This window comes from Brachycentrus maculatus, unplaced genomic scaffold (assembly GCF_059751285.1).
Source record: "Brachycentrus maculatus isolate JH-2025_06_01 unplaced genomic scaffold, ASM5975128v1 h1tg000370l, whole genome shotgun sequence".
Taxonomy (NCBI): Eukaryota; Metazoa; Arthropoda; class Insecta; order Trichoptera; family Brachycentridae; genus Brachycentrus; species Brachycentrus maculatus.
In genome coordinates, this window is record NW_028281119.1 from 1044148 (window position 1) to 1070645 (window position 26498).

The 26498-nt window shown below is 30.8% G+C and overlaps 2 protein-coding genes across 2 annotated transcripts in view; one reads left to right on the top strand and one right to left on the bottom strand.

The window, feature by feature from the left end:
- Positions 1-16000, bottom strand: part of LOC148303360 (G protein-coupled receptor Mth2-like) — a 30220-nt gene extending 14220 nt beyond the window's left edge. The window contains exons 1-3 of the mRNA XM_088270003.1: positions 15194-16000; positions 7264-7416; positions 316-670 (exon numbers count right to left, since the gene is read on the bottom strand). Of these exons, the coding sequence (XP_088126129.1) occupies positions 316-670; positions 7264-7416; positions 15194-15835 (1150 nt within the window). The 5' untranslated portion in view covers positions 15836-16000. The remainder of the gene's footprint in view (positions 1-315; positions 671-7263; positions 7417-15193) is intronic.
- Positions 16001-20064: 4064 nt separating this feature from the next.
- On the top strand, positions 20065-26105 carry ric8a (ric8 guanine nucleotide exchange factor A). Its single transcript, XM_088269999.1, has 8 exons — positions 20065-20245; positions 20328-20467; positions 21021-21480; positions 21699-21904; positions 22021-22165; positions 22701-22944; positions 23657-23883; positions 24731-26105. Exons 1-8 carry the CDS (start codon positions 20165-20167, stop codon positions 24890-24892), a joined length of 1665 nt encoding a protein of 554 aa, XP_088126125.1. The 5' UTR covers positions 20065-20164; the 3' UTR covers positions 24893-26105.
- The last annotated feature ends 393 nt before the right edge of the window (positions 26106-26498 follow it).

A 26498-nucleotide genomic window follows, 5' to 3' on the forward strand; every position in this document is an offset into this window, starting at 1 on the left:
TGTTATGAAAGCCTTGGTAATGGATATAATGTGTATAAATTTATATTTTATGATTAGAACTATTTCTATTCAGCCTTTTTAAAGAAAATTTCATTACACTCGAACAACGTCGAAACATAAAACTAGTTGAAATTTGGTAAAAAGACTAATAATAAGTGGAATAATGGATACCATTATAAACTAGTACAAAGTCCGTATTGTAAAAAAATGTCAAATATTGTAAAAAAGAAGAAAAACAACAGTATTTACAAAACTTATGAATAAAGATAATGACTTAAAACATAAAGACTAGTAGTAAGTAGCGAATCGACAAACCCGAAAATACGCAGATTGGCTTGAAGCTCTTCCCGTCCATGAAGTTGGCGGCCGCGGCCACGAGGTGCGCCACGGCCAGGCTGGCCACGTGGGCCAGCTGCGGGCGCGCGCCGCCGCGCTCCTGCAGGCCGCCGTCCGACGCGATGGCGCCCGCCGCGAGCGCGAGCAGCACGCCGGCCAGCGCGAGCGAGGCGCCGTACGCGCGCGCGCGGCCCGCCGCCGCGGCGTAGTGCGCGGCCGCCGCGGCGCCGTAGCAGCGCAGCAGCACGGGCGCCAGCCGCCCGCCGCGCCAGCCCAGCTCGCCGCAGTGCTCGCCCGCCGGCACCACCACGGCCGTTCCGTCAGACGACACCACCTGACGGCGTGCAAGTCAATATTAACAACATTTTGAGTGTGTCCAAATTTACTTACTTATAACCCTTATCCGCACCCAATGATGCATATGGCACTGCATTGAATTGACACAGTGTTATCTTAATCATTACTTATATGAAGGCAAGGTGATCACTCTTGCGCTTCAGGAACCAGTCCAGTGTAATATTAAATAAATATTACAGTGTAAATTCATTAATATTTATTTTCACCCCCTCCCTGGGAATCGAACCCGGGACCTCCAGCACGGTAGCTAAACACGCTGACCATTACACTACGGAGGCGGACAAATACTTGTTCACAAATCTGGATTATCTCCAATTTATAGATGTATGTGATTACAATCCAGGATTCGGACCTCACATAAGAGTTTCTGTTTCTCTAATTAAATTCTAGTGATTCGAAAATAATGTTTCGAAATCGGATCATATATATAGAACTTCCAAGAATTTGAGTAGTGTGGTTGTCAATCATGGGTAGAATTTGTGAATGTTACACGTGTGTAAAGTGATCACTTTAACCAGCCTATGATGGTCGTAAGCCCCGCAAATGCCCAGACTTCTATATTCTTCTTCATCTATATTGAGATTTGAGATGTCAAAAAATATGACAATGAAATATGACAAATCAATATTAGTGCCTAAACTTTAAACACTTTTTTTTAATTAAAATGTTAGTTATTCACATTGCTTTGAAATTTTGTCTTGGACTTGAGCTTTGATCTTTCCCTTTTCCCCTTTTCCGTACTTATTAATGCAAATGCATTTATGTAACTGTTCTGTAAAATTTCCAAATTAAATAAAGTAGCAACAATGTCCTTACACGTTTTTTGAGTGCCTTCATCATTATTCATGCCACTTATCTTAAAAGTGAAAACCGGTCAGATTATAAACATATACTTGAACTGTACAGCGTGTTCAACGTCGTCGAAATGCAATTATTGCGTAATTATGCCCACATACATGTACAACACACGTATGAATGTATAATGCGCACACACTTTGTAACATTTAACTGTATTGAATCACAACGAATCTCCGGCCGATTTCTCTAATGGTTCATTCAGTTTAACGGCGGTACTATCGAACAAAAAAATCGCAATTTCCTCTGACAATGTCGATTAAGAAAACTTATCATTGATCGAATCGGGTGTCGTGTCAGAACAATCATCGTAACTGATTACTTTAAGGATAAAGTTTTTTTCATTATTTGCTTTCATTGATGCTTATTTATGTAACACCAACATGGACGACAATTATTCAGCATATATACATATATATATATATATATATATATATATATATATATATATATATATATATATATATATATATATATATATATATATATATATATATATATATATATACATATATATAAATATATGTGCGTAAATATTTATGTTTTATAAAATTATTATCTCCAATGTATTATATTATTATATTTACTGTGTAGTATAGAACTTGTTTTATCCATTAGTACAATGCATATTATAGTACGAGTACATACAGGTATACTAATAATTACCCTAATTAGCAATTAACATTGCAACTATCGTGCCTTACATTCATTAATTCATATACCAAACACCTACATTATCTTTGTTTTTCAACAAAATGTGTTCGAAGAAAATTTTTTTTTTTTTAGTCAAAGCTTTTACTGCGCGAAATATATGTATGTCATATCGCTCACTCCTTTCAAGAACGTCATAAATCAAAATACTTGATTTTTCAGGAGAACGTTTTTAAAGTTTAAGAATATAATACAATGTATTAAAAATAAGTATCAAGCCACTTATTGAACTTTTTACCGCGCAGCAGATCTTTTAAGGTAAAACCTGAAGGTTTTTTCTCCATTTGAAAAATATTTAGTATATTTAAAAAAATAATTAAACGATATCTTTTCTTTAAAATGCAAAAACAACACTTTCTGTCCTCTAGCGGGTAAATATTAAGTTAAAAATCTGCCTCTTTTGTTGGGATATAGTACATTTTCTGAGCATTCTGAAAACATGCACAACTGAAAATTGTCGATTTTTGATTTATGACGTTCTTGAAAGGAGTGAGCGATATGTGTCTGTTTTCTAACGAGGCGAGATTTTTCAATAGATCTTACTCGTTCTCAAAGCGTTTTTATATAAATTCCAACCTATAAGAAATAAATGTGTACCGAAATGTTAATATTACATAAATATTATTCAATTCTGTCGTGGATTTCTATACTCACGTTTTGATATTGATCTCAAATTTTATTTGAAATGAAAATGAAATTATTTTTGCTATTCATTTTTAATCGGCTCACGTTTAGAGTTTGTCGGTATCCACTCTCACTCAATGAAATGTGTAATCTAAATAAACATTGCGCTAAAGAACATTTTGTTAAATGCTCTTTTAAAGTACACATTTTCATTTATCTGTTCGTAAGTATCCTTTCTTTCATATTCATTAATTGATAAATGTCTTTCGGAAAAGAAAAACTCTTTTTAAATTATCATTTAAGGTAAGATCCATTTTTTAAAAAGATGGATATCCATTTTTATAAAAGCCACGTTCCATAGATAAAAAGCTATTTCTATTTGTGACGTCTAAAGTAAAAATAACATTTATCGATTTGGCATTCTTGACGAACATTAAGGAACCCTTTATAAATATTTACATCTTGATATTATTTGTATACATCGGATGGAATCTTTAAATAGAAAAATTTTATCTGTTTATATGTTTCCAAGCTTAATAAAACCAGACTGTTTACTAATATACTGGAACCCCCAATAATAACACAAGATTTTCAAAAAATATACAGTGAAAACCTCGAGTTACGAACACCGCTAGTAAGGAATATAAATTCTAACGAATTTCGAACACAATTTCGGGTTACGTACAAAAAAATGAATAGCTAAATTCTCGAGATTTCGGGGAAATAATCGCGAACGGCTTCATAACGAGTGGCAAAAGATACTGTCGTAGAAAATAAACAATTCATGGGTGAAATCACAATCTAAAGATTAACGCATTAACTATGCAGTGTAGATAACTCCTTACATTCAGACTTTTATAACTACTTTGGCCCTTTAAAACCTGTTTTGCAAATTAAAACAAATTTAAAAAATATTTTTAGTCATAATATAATATTTGTAGTAATTTTTTTAAAAATACATGTAGGGTTAAAATATTTACTCGGCGTAGTTAATGCGCTATATTTTCGTTGTATTCAACCATCTGGTAGTTGATAACAATAAAGTATGAGATATAAAGAAAGAAAGTATTTTTATTTCCTTGATCACCAAAATGAAACAAGGCGCAAAGTTTAGTGGAAAAATATCAGTCTGAAAACTTGTTCGTCGCATTACATTAATAATAATTGATGATAATATCGTATTGAAAAAATTAAGAATACAACCATCCTCATTGGATGGGTTTTTTGTGTCACAAAAATATACGAACTCTATATATTTTCTATGGTTTAATGGAAAAAATCTATTTTCATAAAAATAGTACATTTTTTGTCGAAAGAAAATATTTGTATGTCTTAATTAAATATATGTACATTTTTTTGTGCGTAGGATTTTCATCATTAAGTACTGTTATAAAAGGGTCGTTTTCTGGGGATCCGGAATGGATTATTTTATTTTACAATAATTCTTATAGAAAATACATATCTGGTTAAGACAATTCGGGTCATAAACAGTTTTTCGAAACGAATAAAGTTCATAACCCGATGTTTTGCTGCATTATTTAGAAAGTTGATTTTTAGCAATATTCTGCCAAGCAGAGATATTTTTAAAAATAAATATTAAATAATATACCTTGGGATTTCTGCCTGTCGACTCTCTCTATATTCTTTTGTGCAGATTAATGTGTTAATAAACTGTGTAGGTGGAATTTAGCATACACATTTTATAAATCAATATGATTTTATCATATTACCTGCTTGTATTTCATAACTCGACGTTGAGTAATGTTAGATTGTAGACAATTATTGGTCTCAACTTTGATCCATTGGCAAATGCACGTTAACGTTTATAGGTAAATTATGTGTATTTATTATTTGTAGTACATGCTTAGTAATAAATAGTAAATACGTTTTATCTTTTTTACTAATTACAAGCTTCTCCTTTTTGACCATATTAATCAACAAATACTTCAGTATACTGTAATACAATTTAAAAGCATTTATATTTAGTTATACACCTACGGATTTTGATTATATCAGTTAATAACAACAAAAATTATCATTGTGTGATTTTTTTCTAAAAAAATCACTATTTTAATAAGTTAATTATTTTTACCATAGTTAATAACATAACTAAACAGTTATTAATTATCCACAAACACTTATTGGATATTTTTATATGATGAACCTAAATGATTTAAAAGAACGGGTTTAAAGATTTTTGTTATTATTTGGAATTATTCCAATTTAGAAATAATTTGTTAATAAAAAACTAGTTAGTAGATACATTATGCATATGTTTCATAAGTCTCGAATTCACAATTTACACATATGTTTTATGTTAAAGCAAAGTTTACAGTTGAAGCAATAAAATAATACTTTAATTTATGCACATTTAAAACTGTGCGTTTTCTTATGCACGTCGCAGAATGGCGCATGTCGTCATTTTAACGTATTCATATACATATTATAATGATAAATCCACTGATGTACTTGTGTATTTGAAACTCATGGAAATCCAACCTGGGACCTGTGCATGTTACCGAATATCAAATAGACAATAGTTTTTTGTTTGTTCTGGATTGAATTAGCATGAAATAATACTACAAACTAATCATATTTACAGATTTTTTGTAATGATTATTAAATGATTTCAACTTAAAGATACATGTAACAAAGGAGTTAATTATAATTTGAGTACATTTTGCATTCAGTCCCAAGCATCGATATAACCATTTGGTATATGTATTGTAAGAGTCTATGTCATCATTATTGAATATAAATAGTCACTATTTTTAGCACAGTGTACATCCGTGACTTTTTTATAGAACTTATAACAAATGAATTTTCAACCAAAAAATTAATTGAAATTTTCAATCTAAAATATTTTTTCACTGTACAGTCTTTGCCGTGGGTTCGCTGTGAGTAAACTTAATACCGATGACTAGTATATTTTAGATGAACCACGGCTGAGATTGCATGGGAAGTTATCGCTTTGTGTACATAACTTTCCTTATACGAGTATATGGTATAAAGCAAAAAATATTATTTTCTTTCTAATGTTAATACTGATTAATTTTCCTGTTAATACGGATTAAGACTGAGATCTCAAACGCTGAAATACAGAACGAGAACGGCCGCGCTAGAGGTCGGACGTGTTCTGTTTATTATTTTTTAAATATAAGTGTTATATTGGAATTTGACTTTTTTTAGATAATGTATTGAATTTGTTAAACTCCTTTTCTTTTAATAACTCTTTCATTTTCAAAACCATATACATATTTTTTTAGAAGAAATTTTATTATTTCTATAAAAAAAAAGATTTTTTAAGCAAGAAATACAATTAAGTCAAATGTTACCTGGGTTTAAAGAAAATTAAGTTGCGATTTATCATATGTCGGGCCTTAAGGTTGTTAACAACCGGTTTCAAAATGCCAAAATAATTCGAAATAAAGTTTTCTTTATTACGTAATTACAGCGTCATCTTCCCCAAGGACCCATAGCCCAACATAAGAGGGCTGTGATCTCGCTCTCTTTATTTCTATTAACCTTCAAAGCAAACTGACCGCTTATAGTCTCGATCAAAAGATATATGTGTTCGAGTAGTTGTCCCAATTAAGTGTGTCAGCCATGGGAGCTCTTCCAATTCTTTAATAAAAACGTTAAACGAAGATTGAAGGTGGTATATTATATGTATAACAAACCACCACTCTACCAAATACAGTGGAAAACCTCGATATAGCGAAATTGTTTTGAAAAAAAATTATTTATTGAGGTTTGGATGGTTAAAAATCCGTTATATTGAGGTTCACTGTCTTATTTGTTGATCTCTGTATGGCGAATTCTATGGAATTCAACCTCGTTAAAACGATTGATATGTGTAGTATGATAAATAATACAGTAAATATAAATCATAATTAAAATATGTATTTCTACTAGTGTGTACATATTTAACACAGCTTTATTTATCATATTATTACTGTATACATTACTTACATACTGAAATTATATATGCATAAAAATATTTACATTAATTTAAACTTGCTTACAATAATCGAGGTTTACTCACATGCTCTATTTGTTATGTATGTAGTTTTTCATTTACTAGTATACCTTGTTCAAGGGGTTAAAAAAAATCGTTACATCGAGAAATTCGAAGTTCCAATGTATCACTACGCATGTACCAATATCATGTAACTAAATTTCTCAACGTACCTTCACGCGTCTGAAGACGTTATTAGCGTCAAAACATCGGGGAAACAAGTTATATTACATAAGCAGCATTAAATAGCATAAGAACAAAGACACTAGGTTAAGAAGACAATATTCATTTGATGGCATTGCGCAAGTTTGGTGACTCGCCTAGTATTCCGAACTTGTTATGGTAAGTGGCTTATTACTTACTTTGACATTTCCATTTGCAGAGAAAGAGAAGGAACTATTGTTGTCGCTTGTTTCTGCGTGCACACCTCTCTCTGCCTGGCAGGGGGGTAGCTTCCCTGACAGAAGAAAGTACTCCACTTCAGTCTCTTCATCGGAGAAATCAAATTCAGATGCCTAGAAAAAATATACACAACCCATTGGTTTGCACTCTCATAGTAAATATTTTATATTCATCTTTTACTCGGTAATTACCAGTATTAATTATATTATTACATGTTTTTCTGTTACATACATTCAACCTCATTATCAAACACCGTACATCATTATCAATGTTTCATGTTGACGAGTTCAAAACACGTGTCGCATTTTTCGAGTTGTAACGTAAAGTCGTTACGATAGAAGATACGAGAATGTATATTTCAAATACACTTTCACCAACATGACTTCACAATACCAAAATGCAATACCGAACAATTCCAACAGAACTTAAAATATTTATAACCAAGTACTTCAATAACCTTCCTACAGATATTTTTAAAAAATGAAGACAATAAAATGCTTAAAAATAAATTTAATGAATTATATACATGATAATCTGAAAAAGAAAAAAAACACAAAAAATAATTAAAATAAAAATAAATTATTTTACCAACAAACAATAAATAATAAGTGTAAGTCCTTCTCCAAGGACAAGAGCTTAGTCTCTTTATTGGAAAGAACTACGTTATAAGTTTAAAGATTGTAAAAGTAGAAATGTTTAGAAAATGAATTAAAATTTAAAAAATAAACTTTTGTAACCATATTTAAAAAAAAAGACTTCTTAAATAAATAATATCTTTAAGATCTGATAAATCTGCAGAAACTTTAAGCACACACGTTATAGGGTTAATAAATAGACATAATTTAAAAAAACGCGGTACGTCCTAAAGACACTTACATGTAATTAAAATTAATGGAAGAACTTACAATATTAATCCTAGTCGATCTGCTATGCTTATAAACAAATAAAATACCGGCTTATTCTCAATTATGTTAGGAATGAATAAAACAACAATATTTATTATTTATCCATATAATTACATACCGATTTTCCCTACTCGAATCGTGACACCTAAGTTGAAAGAAATCTATTAGAAATAATTATTGGATTGCAAGTAACTACTCATTTTATGGATGATTATATTTATTGCAGAAGAAAAATTGTAATAATGAAGAATGATCGTCATAGAAATATTTTAATCATAATATCGTTATTATCAACAATTCAATTAAACCTTATATTAAGAACTATTAAAAGAACTGTGCCCGTAAATAGCACAAAAACCATCCTGAACGAAATCAAATAATGGTCGGCATATGAGGATAACCTTGGCATATTCAACAGATGTAGCGAAGATGTCAAAAAGTCTTCAATCCATTGGTAAAGAAAGCTACAAAAATAGGTCTTAGTATAAATATTAATTAATCAGATTGCACGGTTATATTCAGAGAACCTTACTCTTAAAATAAAAAGCAAGTAAGTAAACATCGTTTCGAGGTAGTAAATATTAATACCACAAACACTGTGAAGAAAGATTTTTAAAAAATAACACAGAGTATGTTTGAAAAATAATGATACAGAAATATGTAAATGCCTCTGGGCCCTAATAAGTTATTTACAAATAAATCTGAGCCGAAAACTAATAAAAATCCTTGCGCTTTATCCTCGCTAAAAACGATTGTGCTTTGTAACGATGGTGGCCAATCGTAAGCCCTAGCTATGCGAAATAGAGCATTCTCTGCGTGTGGGAAAGGGAAGTACATAAAAAATTCTTCGGACTAGAGTACGAAAACATACGTAAAAGGTGGAACCAAGGGCTGGATGTCTTATATGGTGAACCAAAAATGTACAACAAGCAGATTACTCCGAACTGGACATTTCCATAGAATACCTCCTCAAATATAACCACGGGTGGTGTTGTATTAGATGACTCTAGGCACCAGATTACAGGAAAGACTAAAGAAGAAGATATCTCTAAAAAGACTTCATCATCGAAGTTTGTCCTCAGAAATAGCCAAAATATGCTATTTCTGAGGACAAACCTCGATGAAGAAGTTAGTACCACAGAAAGCGTTGATCCTATGTGCAGTGTAGCGATAAAAAGATGAATATAACTTTTTCAAGTTTTAGTACCAAATATATTTATTGATTTGGGGTTTAATTTGTGGAATCTATTGATTTGGCGTTGAATTTATATTAAAATCAAACTTTTTTTGAGCCTACTAAGTTGTTTATTTTTTTTTTTAAACATAAAAATAAAATTATCAAACTACTGTAAATCGATAATGTCCTAACAAGGCAAAACAATTGTCACGAATTTTATTTTCTATTTTTTTTTTAATAAAATGTACAACTTAGTAGACCCTAAAAATCAGGTTTGTTAGTATATATACTGTATTAGCTTGGTATGAGATAATATGAACATAAAACGAAAGTAAAATTAACATTATACGTCATGGATTAAGCGGTTCATACCCACAATTTAAAATATTAAATTGTGGGTATACTGCTAACATAATACAAGGATTGTGTTCATAACGTTTATAAAGTAAATAAAGTAATAAAGTATTTTTAAAACACGAATTACGTATGTAATGAATATTATTTTTAAATTTAGTGACAGTAAGTTCTCTCGCTATTTTTCACGGGTATCCGATAGTTGTTATTTAAACAAAACATGCACATATTTTCGCATATTGCAAGCTATTTATTCATATTGTAAATATCTTAACAAAACATTGGGATTTTAAGCTAAGGGAAATATTTTTGGATATTAAATTGACGTGTTAACATCATGAAAATGTTTTTTTTTAATTTATATCCGTCGGTACCAAATATGTATATAGCATATGTTTATAAAGCAGGTATGTTGTTAATAATTTATACATTTACCATATTAATTGTAATGATTAATATTAAGAATTGTTAAGGTTTTAAAATACAAAAATTTAATTTGGTTTAGTTATTAGGGTCATATTATCTTCTTTAAATTATTTTTACCTTCTACTCAAAAATTTATTTTTAAAAGGAATTACGTGAATATGTTATATATTTGTGAAAATATAAATTTATTGAGAAAAAAAGTCGATTTTTTACTTATTGTAGGACATGATCTTTTGATAAAAATTACAGTTTTGATTTTATTATGAGTTCTTTATTTTGTTAGTGAATAAATAGATGACTTGATTGTCCACAAATAGTTGATCTCAAGGTCGACCAGCAATCAATGTTTAATTTGAGATCTTTCCCACGTTATTGTCAATCTTACTCCATATATTTGAATTGAATTTAGTAATATCACACATACATAAATTACTTTATTATATTAATAGATATTATGCGATTTTTTTTCAATTGAATCGTAAATTGCATAAAGACTTTTTTCTTTGATATAAAAAAATAATCAAATATTTAATATTTTTGAAAGGATTGATTGCCCATAAATATTTTAACGTCATAAGTTAACAGTTTATAATTCAAATTTCTCTGATATTTATTTACGTTTGTCTGGTTGCTACTGGCGTATTTCTGGTTTATTATGCCATCGTACTTCTCGTCGACGCGTCATTTTGCCCAAACTACAGGGACCATCTTCAGAATGTTATGATAAATACACTTTTAGAATTGAATTTATTATTTTTCCAACTTTAGTACAAAATAATCATTAAACACTGCTATTAGATTAATTTTTAAAAGCAAGACTCGAGAAACTAGACCGTCTTGCAATTGAAAAAATTGTCGAAAATAATTCAATGCCAACAAATATACCACATGCGTAGATCACAACTTTTTTAACTCTATTGCGTAAAATTATTATTTCCACCTCCAGACGTCATTACAGGTTTTCAGCAATCTCACTATTGTAGTTAAAAATTATAACATACATGCAACTTGTTTGAATCATTTATAATTATTTACAAATATTAACTTGCCAAATCATATTCCTTTACTCATATTTTATTTTGAATTTTATGTATTACTCGTATCAAGGATCTCATGAAAAAAAATCGCCATTGAAAATTTATCAAATATAATTCATCGATAACATGGTTGATAAGAAAATGGGCAGAAGGAAATCCATTTAGAAAATATGTTCAAGGCTAAAAAATACATCGCGCTAGCTTTTATAACGTATTTTAAAAAATATTAATAAAAATGCATTATTAATGGTGTTTCATATAACTAAACAGGATTTTTCCATGTCAAATGTCAATACTTACAATAATAATTAAGAGAACATGCTTACATTATTGTAAAAATATGATCATTAGGTACTCATTATGATCAGTAATTGTGTTTAATTTACTTCTTTGTTACTGTTTAATACACACTGATATGAAATTACCATTTTCTCGATTTATTAAATACCGATATAAGATGTTTTAAATACATAAAAAGTTTGTTTTTTTATTTGCATGGATGGATCCGAATGAAAACTAAGAGTTTCTTTACTGGAAATGTGCCGGGAGCTTTCAGAGATTTACCTTGTAAATTTGACATTATTTCGCCATTTTTTTTAATAAACATCTGCTGAGAAAAAAACCCTTGCATATTCCCAGGAGGGAGTTCAAATAAATATTAGTGATTTTTTCATTCTAATATTTATTCAATACTACCCTGTTTTATGTGTTTTAAGTTTTTTTTTAATGAAGTTTTTTTTTAATTACTTTGTGTACATTCAAATATGAAATTTACGTATCATTATTATATAAATATTGAATTATTAATTTGTAACGTATTTTATCGCTTTTATCATTTATATATATGACATCTTATTTGTTTTAATCAGTTATTAAGAAAATCTTTGGGACATTATATATACATATTCCATTTGTTGGCAACCAACATGAGAAAGGAATAGAAACCACAGTTGAAAAAACACCTTTTTACTACTCAAGATACCACCCTGTTAATGACGATACCACGTGTCCCATGATAATCTTCAGACCGACAATGCTTTTATTGTTCGGTCTTCCTACTAATTATAAGCGAATTATATACAATTTACCTGCATGCAAGTATTAATAACAAGGTATGTGCGTTGAAATTAATGTTTATAATAATTAAAATAAAAAGTTTATAGTTTACACGATATGTGCAATTAATTACTAATTAGTGAATATTTTTACTTGTGTAAATAGTATTATATTTGATTTTTTAAGTATAACATCCATATAAGTACATATATAGAACCCGAATAGCTTAAAGCAAGAGTTCCAAAAAATAATATAATAGCTACATTTTGATACTGTTATAATCCAAATTTATTTTTAATTAGTTTTAAAGTTTTAAAAACTATAATTATCGCTAAGGGTTGTTTAAAATAGAAAAAAAAAACTTAAAAGTACATAGTTTCGGCAAATAAGATTTAAATATGATTTCTCTCCCATGTGCATTTTTTTTATTTATTTGTGTGGGTTGTCAGTAATTTTGAAGTCCCGTTACAACAAATGATATTCGACACGTCAATAACAGTCACTTACAAAATCACTAGTTACTAATATTTGTTTATCCATCAAAATAAAATTACATAATTAATTGCAAAAAATAACCCAAAATTATATAATAACACATATCAAGTACTCCTTCAATAGATTATGTAAGGTTGTTTGTCATATTTCTTCCTAAATAATCGTAATCACAAAGGCGAAAATAAATTGTTATATTCAACTTTTTTAAGGAACCAATTATTAGTTACGCGGCATCTGAAACGAGGACCAAAGGAATGTTGTCGATTTCATCGACGCCTTATTTTGTTGAGCAGTTTCATTGTAAAAAGTAGAAATCTTAGTAAATTTTCATTAGGAATTTCACTCCTCAATAATCTACAAGCAGCATTGCAATTTTTATGGAAAAACGTTATTTATTTTCAATTATAATATGGTTATATTTTTCTGATAAAATTGGTTATTTATCTTCATATTTTTCTCACGACATTTTTATATTATATTATGGAATGTTTGTTTAAAATATTACTCATAGACTCATTTTTTCAAAGTATAAAAATAATTACATTGATTAAGTATATATATAAATGTATTGTACACATTTCAGGTAAATTAAGATTATCTTTTTTCCACAAATTTTGTGCAAATAGTGGCTTAACTGGTTGCACGAGGATTTGTTGAAAAATGGAATATTTATAATAGTCATCTTCAGCATCAACCTGCATAGTTATAGTCAACATTTTCGCTAGAGGTGTCACAAATCGATTTTGAGTAATATTTAATGACTTTTCAATGACACGAAAATTAAAAAAAATGATGTAGCCGCATTAAGTGTCAAAATAGGTCCCTTTAATCGGTACCTTATTTATTCCTGTACCCTTCCTTATACCTACCTTGTTTTTTTTATTTATTTAGATAACTAGTAATTTATTCACCATTACATCATTAAATGTTACCTGACGCAAGCGCAAATGACGCAAATAAAATACTTTTCTCAAATCATTTTCGTCAGTTTTGTGATAGAAAATATTAGGTACTGTCGGTTATCTGTGTTTATACAAAACTACAGTTAAGTTATTACAGACCGCAAAATCTGGATCCCTTTTTAAGTGATTCCCACAATTGAATACCCTCAAGTTATTTTAAGTTTCAATGGTCCTGCTATCAAATCCCACAAATATAATACATTTATATTATTTCAATTAAAAGATAATAAAATGATTAATAAATAATGGAAAAAATATATTTATTTTCACATATAAAGTTTTAAGTGACAATATTTAGGCAGCAAGGACTAAATACCATAACGACATTATTCTGAGGTATAAGGCTGAGATCTCAGTGGTTTAAATTTAGAACGCGAACGGCCGCGTTAGAGGTCAATCGTGCTTCCGCGCGTATTTTTAGAAAATATAATATATTGGAATTGGACTTTTTTTAGAATATATATTGAAAAATATTTTAACTTTTTTTTAACTCCTTGCCATTGAATGACTCTTTTCTTTTCAAAACTTCATATTTATTTTGAAGAATTTTTTTTAATACAAAAACTTTACTAAAAAAATGCAATTACGTCAAATGTTACCTGGGTTTAAAGAAAATTAATTTACGATTTATCGCATATTGGGCCTTTATTCAATGATTAAAGTTTTTAGTGACGTAATGTGGTTTGTGAAATCCAGCAAAAAATGTAGCTACCCAAGGAACAAAAAATACGACCAGTCTTTTCAAGCGGATGTAAACTATTATTTTTTGGTTCAAATTTCAACTCATAATATCAGAAATAATGACATGTGTTATATTCGCTTTATGCTTTAATCTAATTACACTTCTTGAGATATTAATTTACATATTTTATTCCAATCTTATAAGCCATATTTTCTAACCAATAAATGTGCAATTAATTTCATAATTTATAGTTTTCTCCGTCATTTATCAGAGTTTCACATATATTATGCTATATTAAAGGCTAACCGCGATCATAAATAACTATTTTATTTGAACTATGTATGTTAAATTTTAGGTAATATAGGGATAACGTATTGTACAAATGTATATGGAATCCTAGTGCGTATTTAACACAGTTTGTTGCATAATATAGAAACAAATTTAATTTGAATATGTAAAACTGTTACCCAAAATCCTGCGGATTTTCATATATTTATGTTATTGTAAATACAGGTTTACGTCAGAGATTCTACCCAATTCCACCGCACCGGCTAGCAACGGCAACAAAGTATTCTTTACCAAAAACATTTTAGTATTATTGTATACATACATACACACTTACGTATTTGTATATAATTTACGTGTATCCAAGACCGGGGAAGCCTTTTAACGTCCAGCTGAAAGATGATTCACGATCATGGACGTAATAAAATTCTGTGTTTGTATGGTTTTCCTTAAAGAAATAACTTAATATTATATTATAATCGTAATAAAAATAGCTGTTTTTATCACATACCTCAAAATTCGGTCTCCAATCTCTGTAAGTCGCGTCTTCAGCTGCCGTTAAATTCAGAGACTCGACAGTGACGCATTCTTTTTCCTCTTCGTCAAAAACCATCTTAGGATAACAACATTTTCTTATACAAGTAGTTTCTTTGCAAGGACACATTGTGGCGATGTATGATCCGCTAGGACCTTTATCTATACAATAAGAGTCCGGGGAAAACGCGGTGCTAAACGATAGAGTTACGTTGGTATGGAAAATTGTATCGCGGTTCAAGTTTAACCTTACTTTTTTATCGCTATCATAAATTAAATAAAATTGGTCATCAATTCCGGGATCTTTCCACGAAATGGCGATATCTCTCCACACTGGATCACATTTAGGAAATCCGATGTCTACGCGACCGGCGTAAATTTTGCCGACCGTTTCCATGACTATTTCTCTCGAAATTTTAATTGTCGATTTGGAGGAGTTTATGATAAAAGGATCAGCGGGAATCCAATCGGTAGAATTACTTTCTGTAGTATTCGAGCACTGGGATATCATATTTAAATCTTCTCCATACTTGCAGCATTTTCTCACGATGACGTCGGACGATACCGCGGTAAATACAAACAAACGAAACACTGTCAAAAACAAACATTGCTTATGCATGGTCGTGGATCAACTTTCCGGTTATCACAATAACATATATTTACTAAGTAATCACCGGGAACTCAAATATAACACATTTTAGATACTTTTCACAAATTGTAAGTAGCTAAACTGAATATCATTGGTTATTTGTCTTTCGTATGACGGACTAGACGCGGAAATGACAAGCACCGAGAACTGTTCCCCCCTTCGTGATGCTGGTAAAAAAAACACCTCCGCGTTCACCGAATCTATGTGACCTCAGAACGAATTCACTTTAGCCAGGTCTAATGTAATGATGAGGAATGTACAAGACATAATTCTCCTATTGGTTAATATAAATATTTATATATTGCACAAGAGTATAAGCAGTTTGACGACCGGTTCGGGCACTAATGATGAGTTTAAACACGGGTTTCCATACAGATTTCAAACCATTATAGGTACTAAGGCAATAAGCAATAACGTATATAATTTGCAAACATTTTGATTATTTTAATTTCACTCCTGCAGTAATTAGTATTTGTCTGTGTTCATTTTTTAAAAAAAATATGGACTTAGCATGGCCAGTATTATCTTTTTCCTACTTAATATTTCTCCTCTGAGAGCTCCCCATATAGCAGTAATATCCTTATCCCTGAGTCACTTCATTTGTATCGTCTGTTCCTTCCAAATATAGTCCACTCCTCTCTGATATTTGGATCGCAGAACTGATCATCTTGTCTTCATATTTATAAGGATCAAGTTTACAACGCGTCATCCGATTCGGCACCCTGTATACCATTTGGGTATATATCCGCACATATAAAAAAATAATGATGAATATTAGATCCCTTTTGTAAATAAGGTCTTATTAATACCTGCTAGCAAATAAGTTTATTAAAACTTTTTTATGAGCAGGTCATTGAGACATTTTTATATAAGCAAACGGAGAAAAATTACTATGCAAAGATATATTTTTTTTAATACGACGAACAAAAGTACTTCGAAACGTAAACCGCAGCCCTACCATGTACTGGGCCTTTGTATACATATCACCCTACTAAGTATAACACAGTAATTAAAAAACGTAATTTTTACCAGTGGTTTTTTATCCTAAAATATAATGACAATCAATTGATTTTTAACGTTTTGTTGTTTATTTGAAACATTATTCCAACACTGCTTCATTTTGTCAATTGTTAGGTATATGTAGGTCCTTAAGGAATACACAAATAGGTTATATGTGCTTGGTGTAAATTTGTGGTTTTAACAAAATTTTAGTTATGCTAGTATTTAATATCTCCTTAATTTTAGTCTACTGGTATTGCAACGTACTTTACAACGTACAACGTATTTCCGTACAGTCTGTAAAATTTCCAAGAAAAGGTATAGCAATCCTAGGCACAGATTTTGACACTTACAATGAACTCTTCTCCATTTATTATTGTTATTATTATCTTCTTTATGTAAACAATTGTTTTATGATTTTTTTCTTCTTTGTTTAGAAGGTATTCATTTTTTCAATTTTTAAACAAATTCATTATTTATTTTAGAATTTTCCAATCATTAGGTACATACACAAAAATATTTTCTTTTGTAGTATTTTCATGGACCTGAGCGACCCAATATTAAAAATAGTAAAATCAATAACAAATTTGATGAGACTTCTACATTTTTCTAAAAACAAACACTGATAGTACATAATAAAATTCAAATAAAATGAAAAACAAACGATATATAATTATTGGTGGTATTATAGATAAACGACGGTCATATACCTTGTGAAGATTTTATTTACAAATCAGATTTTAAAACTTTCATTTTTAACAAGCTCTTTAAAGACGTTTTGCAAAACCAATTTAAAATTCATTACATTATTCAAATAAATTATAGTCAAATAGAACTTTACATCAGTGATCACCTACATACGGCCAGGCGAAAAATTTCATCCGACTCTTAAAAAATTCCTGCCTATATATAGGGTCCGCCATCTAAAGTTTTTTTTTTCAACTAGTGCTTATTTCGTGAATGGTAACACTTAGCTCATGTCTGATTTGACAGATAATTAGTTTTATCCTTCCGCTGAGCGAATATGGTTGTGTATACGCTTGAACAACGCTGGAAAATATTGCGACATTACTTTGAAAATCATGGTAATGTTGCAGAATGTGTGCGAAAATTGCGTACGGTTTTTGGAAGAAGAGAAGCACCGTCAGCTTCGTATGTTCGTTATCTTGTGAAAAAAGTGAAAGAAACTGGCATCCTCATCGATAAACCAAAGCGTGAAAAGCCAAAAACAGTGCGTACACCCGAGAATATCGATGTTGTGGCAGAAAGTGTGCGTGAAGCGCCATCAACATCAATTCACCGTCGTTCTCAACAATTGAACATTTCGGAGACATCATTGAGACGAATTTTGCATAAAGACCTTGGTATGACGCCATACAAAGTCCAATTGGTTCAGGAGTTGAAGCCAACTGACCATCCAATGCGTTTTCGCTTCGCTGAGTGGGCCTGCGATCGACTTACAGAAGATGCCGATTTTGCCAAAAAAATCATCTTTTCGGATGAAGCTCATTTTGATCTTGGCGGGTATGTAAACAAGCAAAATTGTCGTATTTGGGGCACAGAAAACCCGCACGCATACATTGAAAAGCCGGTACACCCAAAACGAGTCACTGTTTGGTGCGGATTTTGGTCCAGAGGCATAATTGGGCCATTTTTCTTTGAAAATGAGCAAGGAGTGGCCGTTACAGTCAATGGCGATCGTTATCGGGCCATGTTGAACGGATTTTTGTTCACAAAAATTGAAAAGGAGGATATTGGCAACATTTGGTTTCAACAGGACGGCGCTACGTGCCACACAGCCGAAGCTACACTCGATGTTTTGCGCCCTGTTTTAAAAAAAAAAAAAGTTATTTGGCGGACCCTTTACATAACATAAAGAAATAAATTTAATATTTGGAAAGCAAGCAAAGTGTTTTAAACTAGAATTTTTACTCATGAATATCATTAAATTATAGTAACTTTAAACACAAAGAGTAAATCCACTCACGGGTAAGTATAGACTATGAAATTTGAAAAGTTGAAGTCCAAGTAGGGCCATGATAAGCGGTGTTGATGGGTCGTAGATAGATTTCAGAATCACTTGGACGTTAGGTAATTTTAAAAAATTCGAAAGCCTTTAATATTACTTTATTCCTTTTTTAATTACCTGTAAATATAAGTTAGATATTCCTACCTTATTAAAAATAAATAAATTAAAAAAAGTATTATTATAAATTCATTTTTACCCGGCCTCCCAGTTAAAAAAAAACTGCTTTTTTCCAAAAAAAATGGTGACTGCTGTTTCATACAATTATTTTCTCGAAATGTTAATATTCCAGAAATTGATTTAACAATATCAAACTTACCAAAAACTGGGTGATTAAAAAAATAAAGTTTGAGATCATTATTTATAAACAGTTCATTGAGGGACTCGTACATGTAACCCGTGTCATTCGTGTATGAGTGCCTTGACCACCTTGCCTTCATATAAATTAACGATCAAGTTTACACTGTATCGATTCCATACGTTACCATATTGGATAGGGCTCAGAGAAGAAAAGTCAACATCTATTTCAATAAAAAAAATATTAAATATGTCCGCCTCCGTCTTGTAATGGTTAGCGTGATTAGCTACTGTGCTGGAGGTCCGGGTTCGATTCGATATTCAAAATAAATATTAGTGATTTTACACTATAATATTTATTTAATATTACCCTGGACTAGTCCCTGAAGCGAAAAAGTGATCACCTTGATTTTATGTAAGAAACGATCAAGTTAATACTGCATCAATACGATGTAGTGCCCTATGCACCATTGAGTGCGAATAAAGGTTAGAAGAAGAAATTAGGTCAAGTTTTAAAAATAAAATAAATGACAAACATTGTACATTTTAAGTCTAAAATCAAAATTCCCTCAAACCGTACAAGCTCAAAGTTCCCATTAAGCCCATTTGCCCATTTCATTTATTTTAGTGATTTACTTCATAATATAAAAGAACTTAATATTTCTTCTTGCAATCCCCAAGTTGGTTATGTATTACCATGAAAAGCTGCGTTTTCCCAAGTTTAATTTTTACCTACATATAACAATGATCGGTATTTATTTTTTGCGTCAAAAACATACAAAATCAGGTTTACCTACCTAAACACTACAGTGCCTTCTATATTGTTTATCAGTCAGATATCATAGACAAACTTAACGTTGTGAAATCCATAAAATCTACGATCTCGAAAGTTCTATGGTGTGACTTGAATTTGACATTTGACGTTATTTTTTTGCAAACATTGTTGTATGTAAATAATATATATCAAAACTTGTAAAATGGATGAAATTTTGATTTTGAGCGTATGTCGTGCGGATATCGAGTCTGCAGCTCCTATTTTAGGGCGTCTGATTCAATTGGTAATTTATTTTAACAAATCTATTATATGGCTTCGGGTATAGATTTCCACAGTAAAATTAATATTTTTCGAATTACTTCCAGAATTCGGAAAAATTTAGTTTTCCTGAATTAGACTCCAACGATTTGAGGGCTCAACTCTGGTCAGCACTTTTTGAATTCTTGCAGAATAACTCGGCTTCATCTCTTCACTCGCTTTGTCTAACAAATATTCGAATATTAAGGTATGAATTCTTTACTATTACTATCCTCGTTTCATTTGTATACACAACGATTCAATTCCCTAAATGTTGTATTAAATTTATTGTTTAAAACATACACAAATATTTGCTACCATTACTTTTCCGGGATAATTGCATGAATAATTCAACAGTAAAAATAATCAGAAAATTTATTGAACTATATCTAATAGTGATATACTTCTATAAATATATATGACTCAAATTTGATAATTTAGCAAACCCAACTGAAAACGAGAACTGTGTATATATAATATCCTAAATAACTTCCATCTTGGATCTAGATTTGTAAAAATCTCACAAACCAGAGTGGCATCCTACTTTGCTCTGTTCCATTTCGATTCTTGAGTAGATATATATTTCAACAATTAATTCAATAATATTAAACATTTTGTATAGACATGGACCCACCCCTTGGGCAATTTACCAAACAATGATATATATTTTATCAGGCTGTCCATGGTCATTTCTCGCAGTAAGCAACTTAATTGCATATTTAGTTGTTTCATTTTTAAACTGTTTGTCACCTTTTTTACAGTCGCGATAAAAAGAATTTAGATGATTTAATTTGCCAGAAGTGGATCAATGTTCTGTTGGAGATGACAGGACTTTATCAGCTCACAGTAGCGGATGAAGAACAGCTTCAAATTGGAAACCCCTCAGATTCTGTGAAGATTGAAGCATTAAAATGTCTCTGCAATCTACTCTTCAATAGTCCGGCTACTCAGGACGTTTGCGCATCGAGCTGTATGGTCGAGGGAATTATAAGCCGGCTCAGGGCTTGGAAGGATATGAATGTTCCTTATGATATCAAGTTTTATGATATGAAACTGTTATTTCTCATCACGGCCCTGAAACCAGAACAAAGAAACAAGGTCAAGGACGAGCTCCACGGATTGGCGTACCTTATCGAATCACTGGATGAGTTTTCAACTCCCCGTGAAAACATTAATTCAGGCCAAGACTTGGTTGAAGGGGACCATCAATATTTCATAGAAGTTTGTACATTTTAATTCTCTTAAATTACTAGACTTCAAAAAGGTATCAATAAATTTTAATATTTGGTTATTATTTTATAAATGACAAAAACAAGTTTTCTAAAAATGTAGGTGATTCTTATTTTTGAAATAAGTAAATCTGGTTATACTCATTTAATAACAATATTTATGTTTTTTTTTTCATTTGATTATATTATTGATACAATTGTCTTTTCTAGGATTCGCAACTGGGATTGGTGAATGAAATTCTCAAAATATTCTTTAGTTTAGTATTACAATGCAAAAACGATAATGAAATAAGTGATGAAGATGAAGGTTTAATTCTGAGACTGGTTTCAATTTGTAATACCTTACTTTTATGTAAGTCATCTTCCGAGGAGAGAGATAACGAGCTTCATAATTATGTTGTCAACTTTTTAACGAGGTTTGATTTTCTGTATTTAATTATTTATTTTTGTCTTATTTTACCATTTGCGCAATAATTATATAAATATTTATGTAATTTGCTAATATTTGAAATTGCATTTATTACTTTTTCAGTGTGCCGCAGTCATGTTATTCTCAGTTAGCACCCGTCATTACAGCGGATACATTGGCATACAAAAATCATACTTTTGAAGGAAGAAATATGGAAGCTGTAAATTGTCTCATCAAGTTTCTACAATTGAAAATGACTCAGACACAGGTATTACACAATTGTTTATTCCACTTCCCACCAATGTTATATCATAAATATTGAGGACCAAGTAATTGAACTTGGCTATTTAGTTGTTATTTTATTCTTATATAATGGAGAAATATTATCTGTAATGCGTAAAGCCCAGACTTCATTCATTATCCTATGTGCCCCATACTTCCCAGGCGATTATTCCATATGCAAAAAGTTATATAATATAGAAACAAAATATTAAAAATTTTACAAGCAAAATTACTACTGCTTATTTTCGCTTGTAAGAGCAATCATTATGCAGCAAGCAATTTGTTGCAATACAAGCAATTGCTTGTATTGCAACATAATACTTGTTGCATTATAATAAATCTTCATTTTTCATGAAAACAATTTATCTTCGTGTCAATAAAATGAGAAATCACAAAAACGTGAGGGGTTGCTCTAACTAGTTAAAATTTGTGTTTTTGCAACATTCAGTATTGTTTGCACAATATGTATATCTAATACATTTGTAAAAGTGAAAATGACTAAAGAATTTTATTACTTACAGAATGTGATAGTACAGTATGAGAATCTATCTCCGATATTGACAGTAATGCACAAAGCTGCAAGTAGTAATGTGTATCTTCGAAAGTACCTCCGTGCAGCTATACTTCCTCCGCTAAAGGATGTTCATTCCAGACCTGAGGAGGGAAACACAGTCAGGAATCAACTTTGCCGATTGTTAACTTCTCCAATAACACCTGTTAGAGATCTGGCTGCACAATTTCTATTTATCTTGTGCAAAGAAAATGGTAATTATAACTTTGTCCAATTAAATGTCTTTGCAAACTTTCTTCACCACTCCCGCATTCTTGAATCTGCTCATATATACCCGCCGATTATTTTGACTTTTGACAAGGGGGCTTTTAAGTATTTGACATACCTGATAGTGCCAAGTTTTCCCCTATCTTCCTATGCTTCTTTTCCAACTACATTCCCCTCATAAATTTGTTTTGCCCTTCTTTCCTCACTCATTCGTTCCACATGTCCAAACCATGTCAACACACCTTTCTTAATCTATGTTAAAATGTAATTCATTGAACAATGTCACTAATAATTAATTTAACCATCCAGTAGTGATTTTTTTCAAATAAATTTTGAATGAAAGGATTTTTTTCTTAAATCTTTTGTTCTTGTCATGTCAGATCCTTCTGACGTCGACTTGATAGTGATCTTGAGAGTAATTGTCCTTGTCTTGGACAGTTCTAAACAGCGCCTCAACGGTCCCGATCCCCGTCCGACGTCGTATATTCCGGAGTCAGGAGATCTGTCTTTTGCCCACACCTCGTTGACCCTCTATTTTGCCTTTTTATTAAATATGGATTACTATTATGTATATTACATTATTTAAAAAACAACATACCTAAAGAAAAGCATTATGTATATAGTTAATTGATTTTGATAAATCAAAATGCATGAACATGAGGATTTTTTCAAAATTAATTTTGTTTTTTTTGTGATTAGTTTCCCGTATGGTAAAATACACTGGGTATGGCAATGCGGCCGGGCTATTTGCCACTCGTGGCCTTTTGGGACCAAACAAACAGCATGTGGGGGAGTGCTTGTACTCTTCCGATAGTGATGACAGTGACACGGAAGAGTACCGCGCCATGAGACACACTGTGAACCCAGTCACGGGATGCTATGAGGCTCCGCATGCTGATCCCATGGCCGGATGTACGGAAGAACAGGTAGGATTTTTTAACTCAGTATCGCACCTCATAAATACAAAAAGTCCGGAAGACTCGATTATTTAAAATATATCATTTTAAACATAACCTCGAAAAGATGGGAAACTTAATTTAAAATTTTATATTTTTGGTACACAAGTACTGAATTTAATGTGCAATGGATTGTTAAGATAGATATCTCAAAAGAGACAAAAAGGATTTTTACAGAAATCTTGGCAATATTATATTGCGTATAAAGCAATCACTTAGACCAGCCGATAACAGGTCGCAATATCTATAAATACTCAAAATTTCTGTATTTAAAAAAAAAACTCGATATTTGTAAAAATCTTGATAATTTTATAATCATAATTTTCATTAGCATTTTCTCTTCATTAATATTTTTTCAACGCAATTCTTTTTTTTTTTTCAGCAAAATTTTTAATATTAGTGTCCAAATCTTTGTTCACAAATTATAGATTTGCTCCGCTTGAGGAATTATTTATATCAAGACTTTTTATTGATATCTCTTGTACACTATACACTGTATAACTTAAACAGCAATTTAAATATATAGTGATTGCATAAACCAGCCTATGACAGGTCGTGAGCACTGTAAATGCCCAGACTTCTTCATTTATTTATATTAAAAATATATCTTAATGACATAATTCTATTTGGATTAGTTAACTTTTTTTTTCTTGCGTACTATGGACAAAAAAAAGGAAAACTAGCCCAAGTAGTTGAGCTAGTGATAATATTATGTATGCCTTTGTATTTTTTTGTTTGCATTTAAAGATTTAATGGCCCTGGATCAAACTCTGGCATGGCATTTTTCTGTTTTAATTTTTCTTTCTTAAATTTACAGAAGGAATATGAGGCGATGAAGCTAGTCAACCTGATGGATCAATTAAATAGGGCCGGCATCGTCCAACCATGTAGAATTGGGCCTGACGGAAAACCAATTCCTGTGGATCATATATTACAGCTGCAGGAAGATTTACCAAATCAACAACTGCATAATGCTTAAGTATTGTACATTTTACAAAGTCACTTTCCTTAACTTTATGATAGATAAACTTATTATATAATATAAAGGTATAAATAATATGTATGTAAATGTAGATACATATCTTTGGTAATGGCATAATATGTCAATACGTGTTGATGCTGGAAGAAAAAATATTTAAACAACCTTTTTGTAAGAAATAAGTTATTTCTTGAATGTTTTTCGCAGATACTTTGTGGCACATTTTATAAACTTTATAAAATTAAACAACTTTGTTTTATCCACTTTTTTTTTAAATTTTATTGTATTCATACACTTTATCCAACCGGTTTTGACAAGAACCTTGTCATCATCACGGTTTATGTACTAAATTCTTAAAAATTGAAATACTCATAATTAATTACCCTTCCCTTACCAAAAACTTCTACGCACTCCGTAAACCATAAGAAAATATGATTTAATAACTCCTAAATGTTGTTTTTATTTTGCATTGCGTAGCGAATACGTCCATTCGTAGTTGTCATTTGGAGTTGTTTAATTTTATAAAATAAGTTATTTTTACAGTTGTCATCAGATTGTTTTTCTGCATGCTATGAACTCTGCGCGAAAATTTTAGTGGACAGATAATGCTTCATTTAAATACATAATATAGATAGCTTCTATATTCTTCACTTTCATTTCTAATGCCTTTGGCATTTTAAAACCATCTATCAATCAGTATCACCAGGAAATTAATGATACCAAAAAGAAAATTAAGGAATAGTCATTTCTGACCGATAAGAAGTAATTTAAACTATGTAATTTAATTGACTAAAATTTAAACATTTTAGTTTTATGGGTCTTTTCACTGTTATTTCAGCCCTGGTCTTGTATAATTCATGGAGTTTCACCTATTTCAATTTCATTTTAAATTATTGATTTTACAAACCATTATTTCCTATATTATTGTCTCTTTTATAAATTTGCATTACATTTTTAACATCAGACAAGGCTTTGGCATAAAATGGCTTTTCAAGCCTCATCACTTTCCAGCGTCAATATGTATGTTTGTACATATTATGCGAAACATGTGATCATTCATTTTAGAAACTCACTTATTTCGTGTATTGTTATTTATATAAAACATATTTTAAAAGTATTACTTTCATAGGCTTAAAATTGTGATTTCTTTCATTTACTTATTTTCATCATATACTTCTGTTGATAACTATCAAAATATAAGTATTATTTTGTACGCAATTTTTATTAAATAAATTAGTCTGTAATCATAATCACTTAAATGTATAACATTTTCGCCCTCCTAATCATATTTGTATGTAGAAATATATTGTTTGGTCATATGTGTAAACTGGCCATTAGATTTTCCACTAAAATATAATTCTTTGTGTAAAAAATGGTTTTATATTTTTACTGATAGAAAATACCTATACTCCATGGGCTAATGCTCCATGCTTTCTTTCTTTTATGGCATTTTAAATATTTTACCATACATATCCCGTCACTAGTTTAACTGCTTATCTTCATGAACGTAACCGCTTACTCATACTGGTCGAACAATAGGTGCTAAAAACTTATCCTAAATCAAATTGTGTAAACTTCAGGTACAAAAACACCCTTTGGCCACCCA

What these genes read in the sequence shown, in the direction of transcription:
- ric8a (XM_088269999.1), top strand. Translation starts at nt 20,165, where the DNA reads ATGGATGAAATTTTGATTTTGAGCGTATGTCGTGCGGATATCGAGTCT. An exon ending in ACAAATATTCGAATATTAAG is followed by an intron (nt 20,468 to 21,020) that starts GTATGAATTCTT and finishes CCTTTTTTACAG; the next exon opens with TCGCGATAAAAAGAATTTAG. An exon ending in GTTGTCAACTTTTTAACGAG is followed by an intron (nt 21,905 to 22,020) that starts GTTTGATTTTCT and finishes TTACTTTTTCAG; the next exon opens with TGTGCCGCAGTCATGTTATT.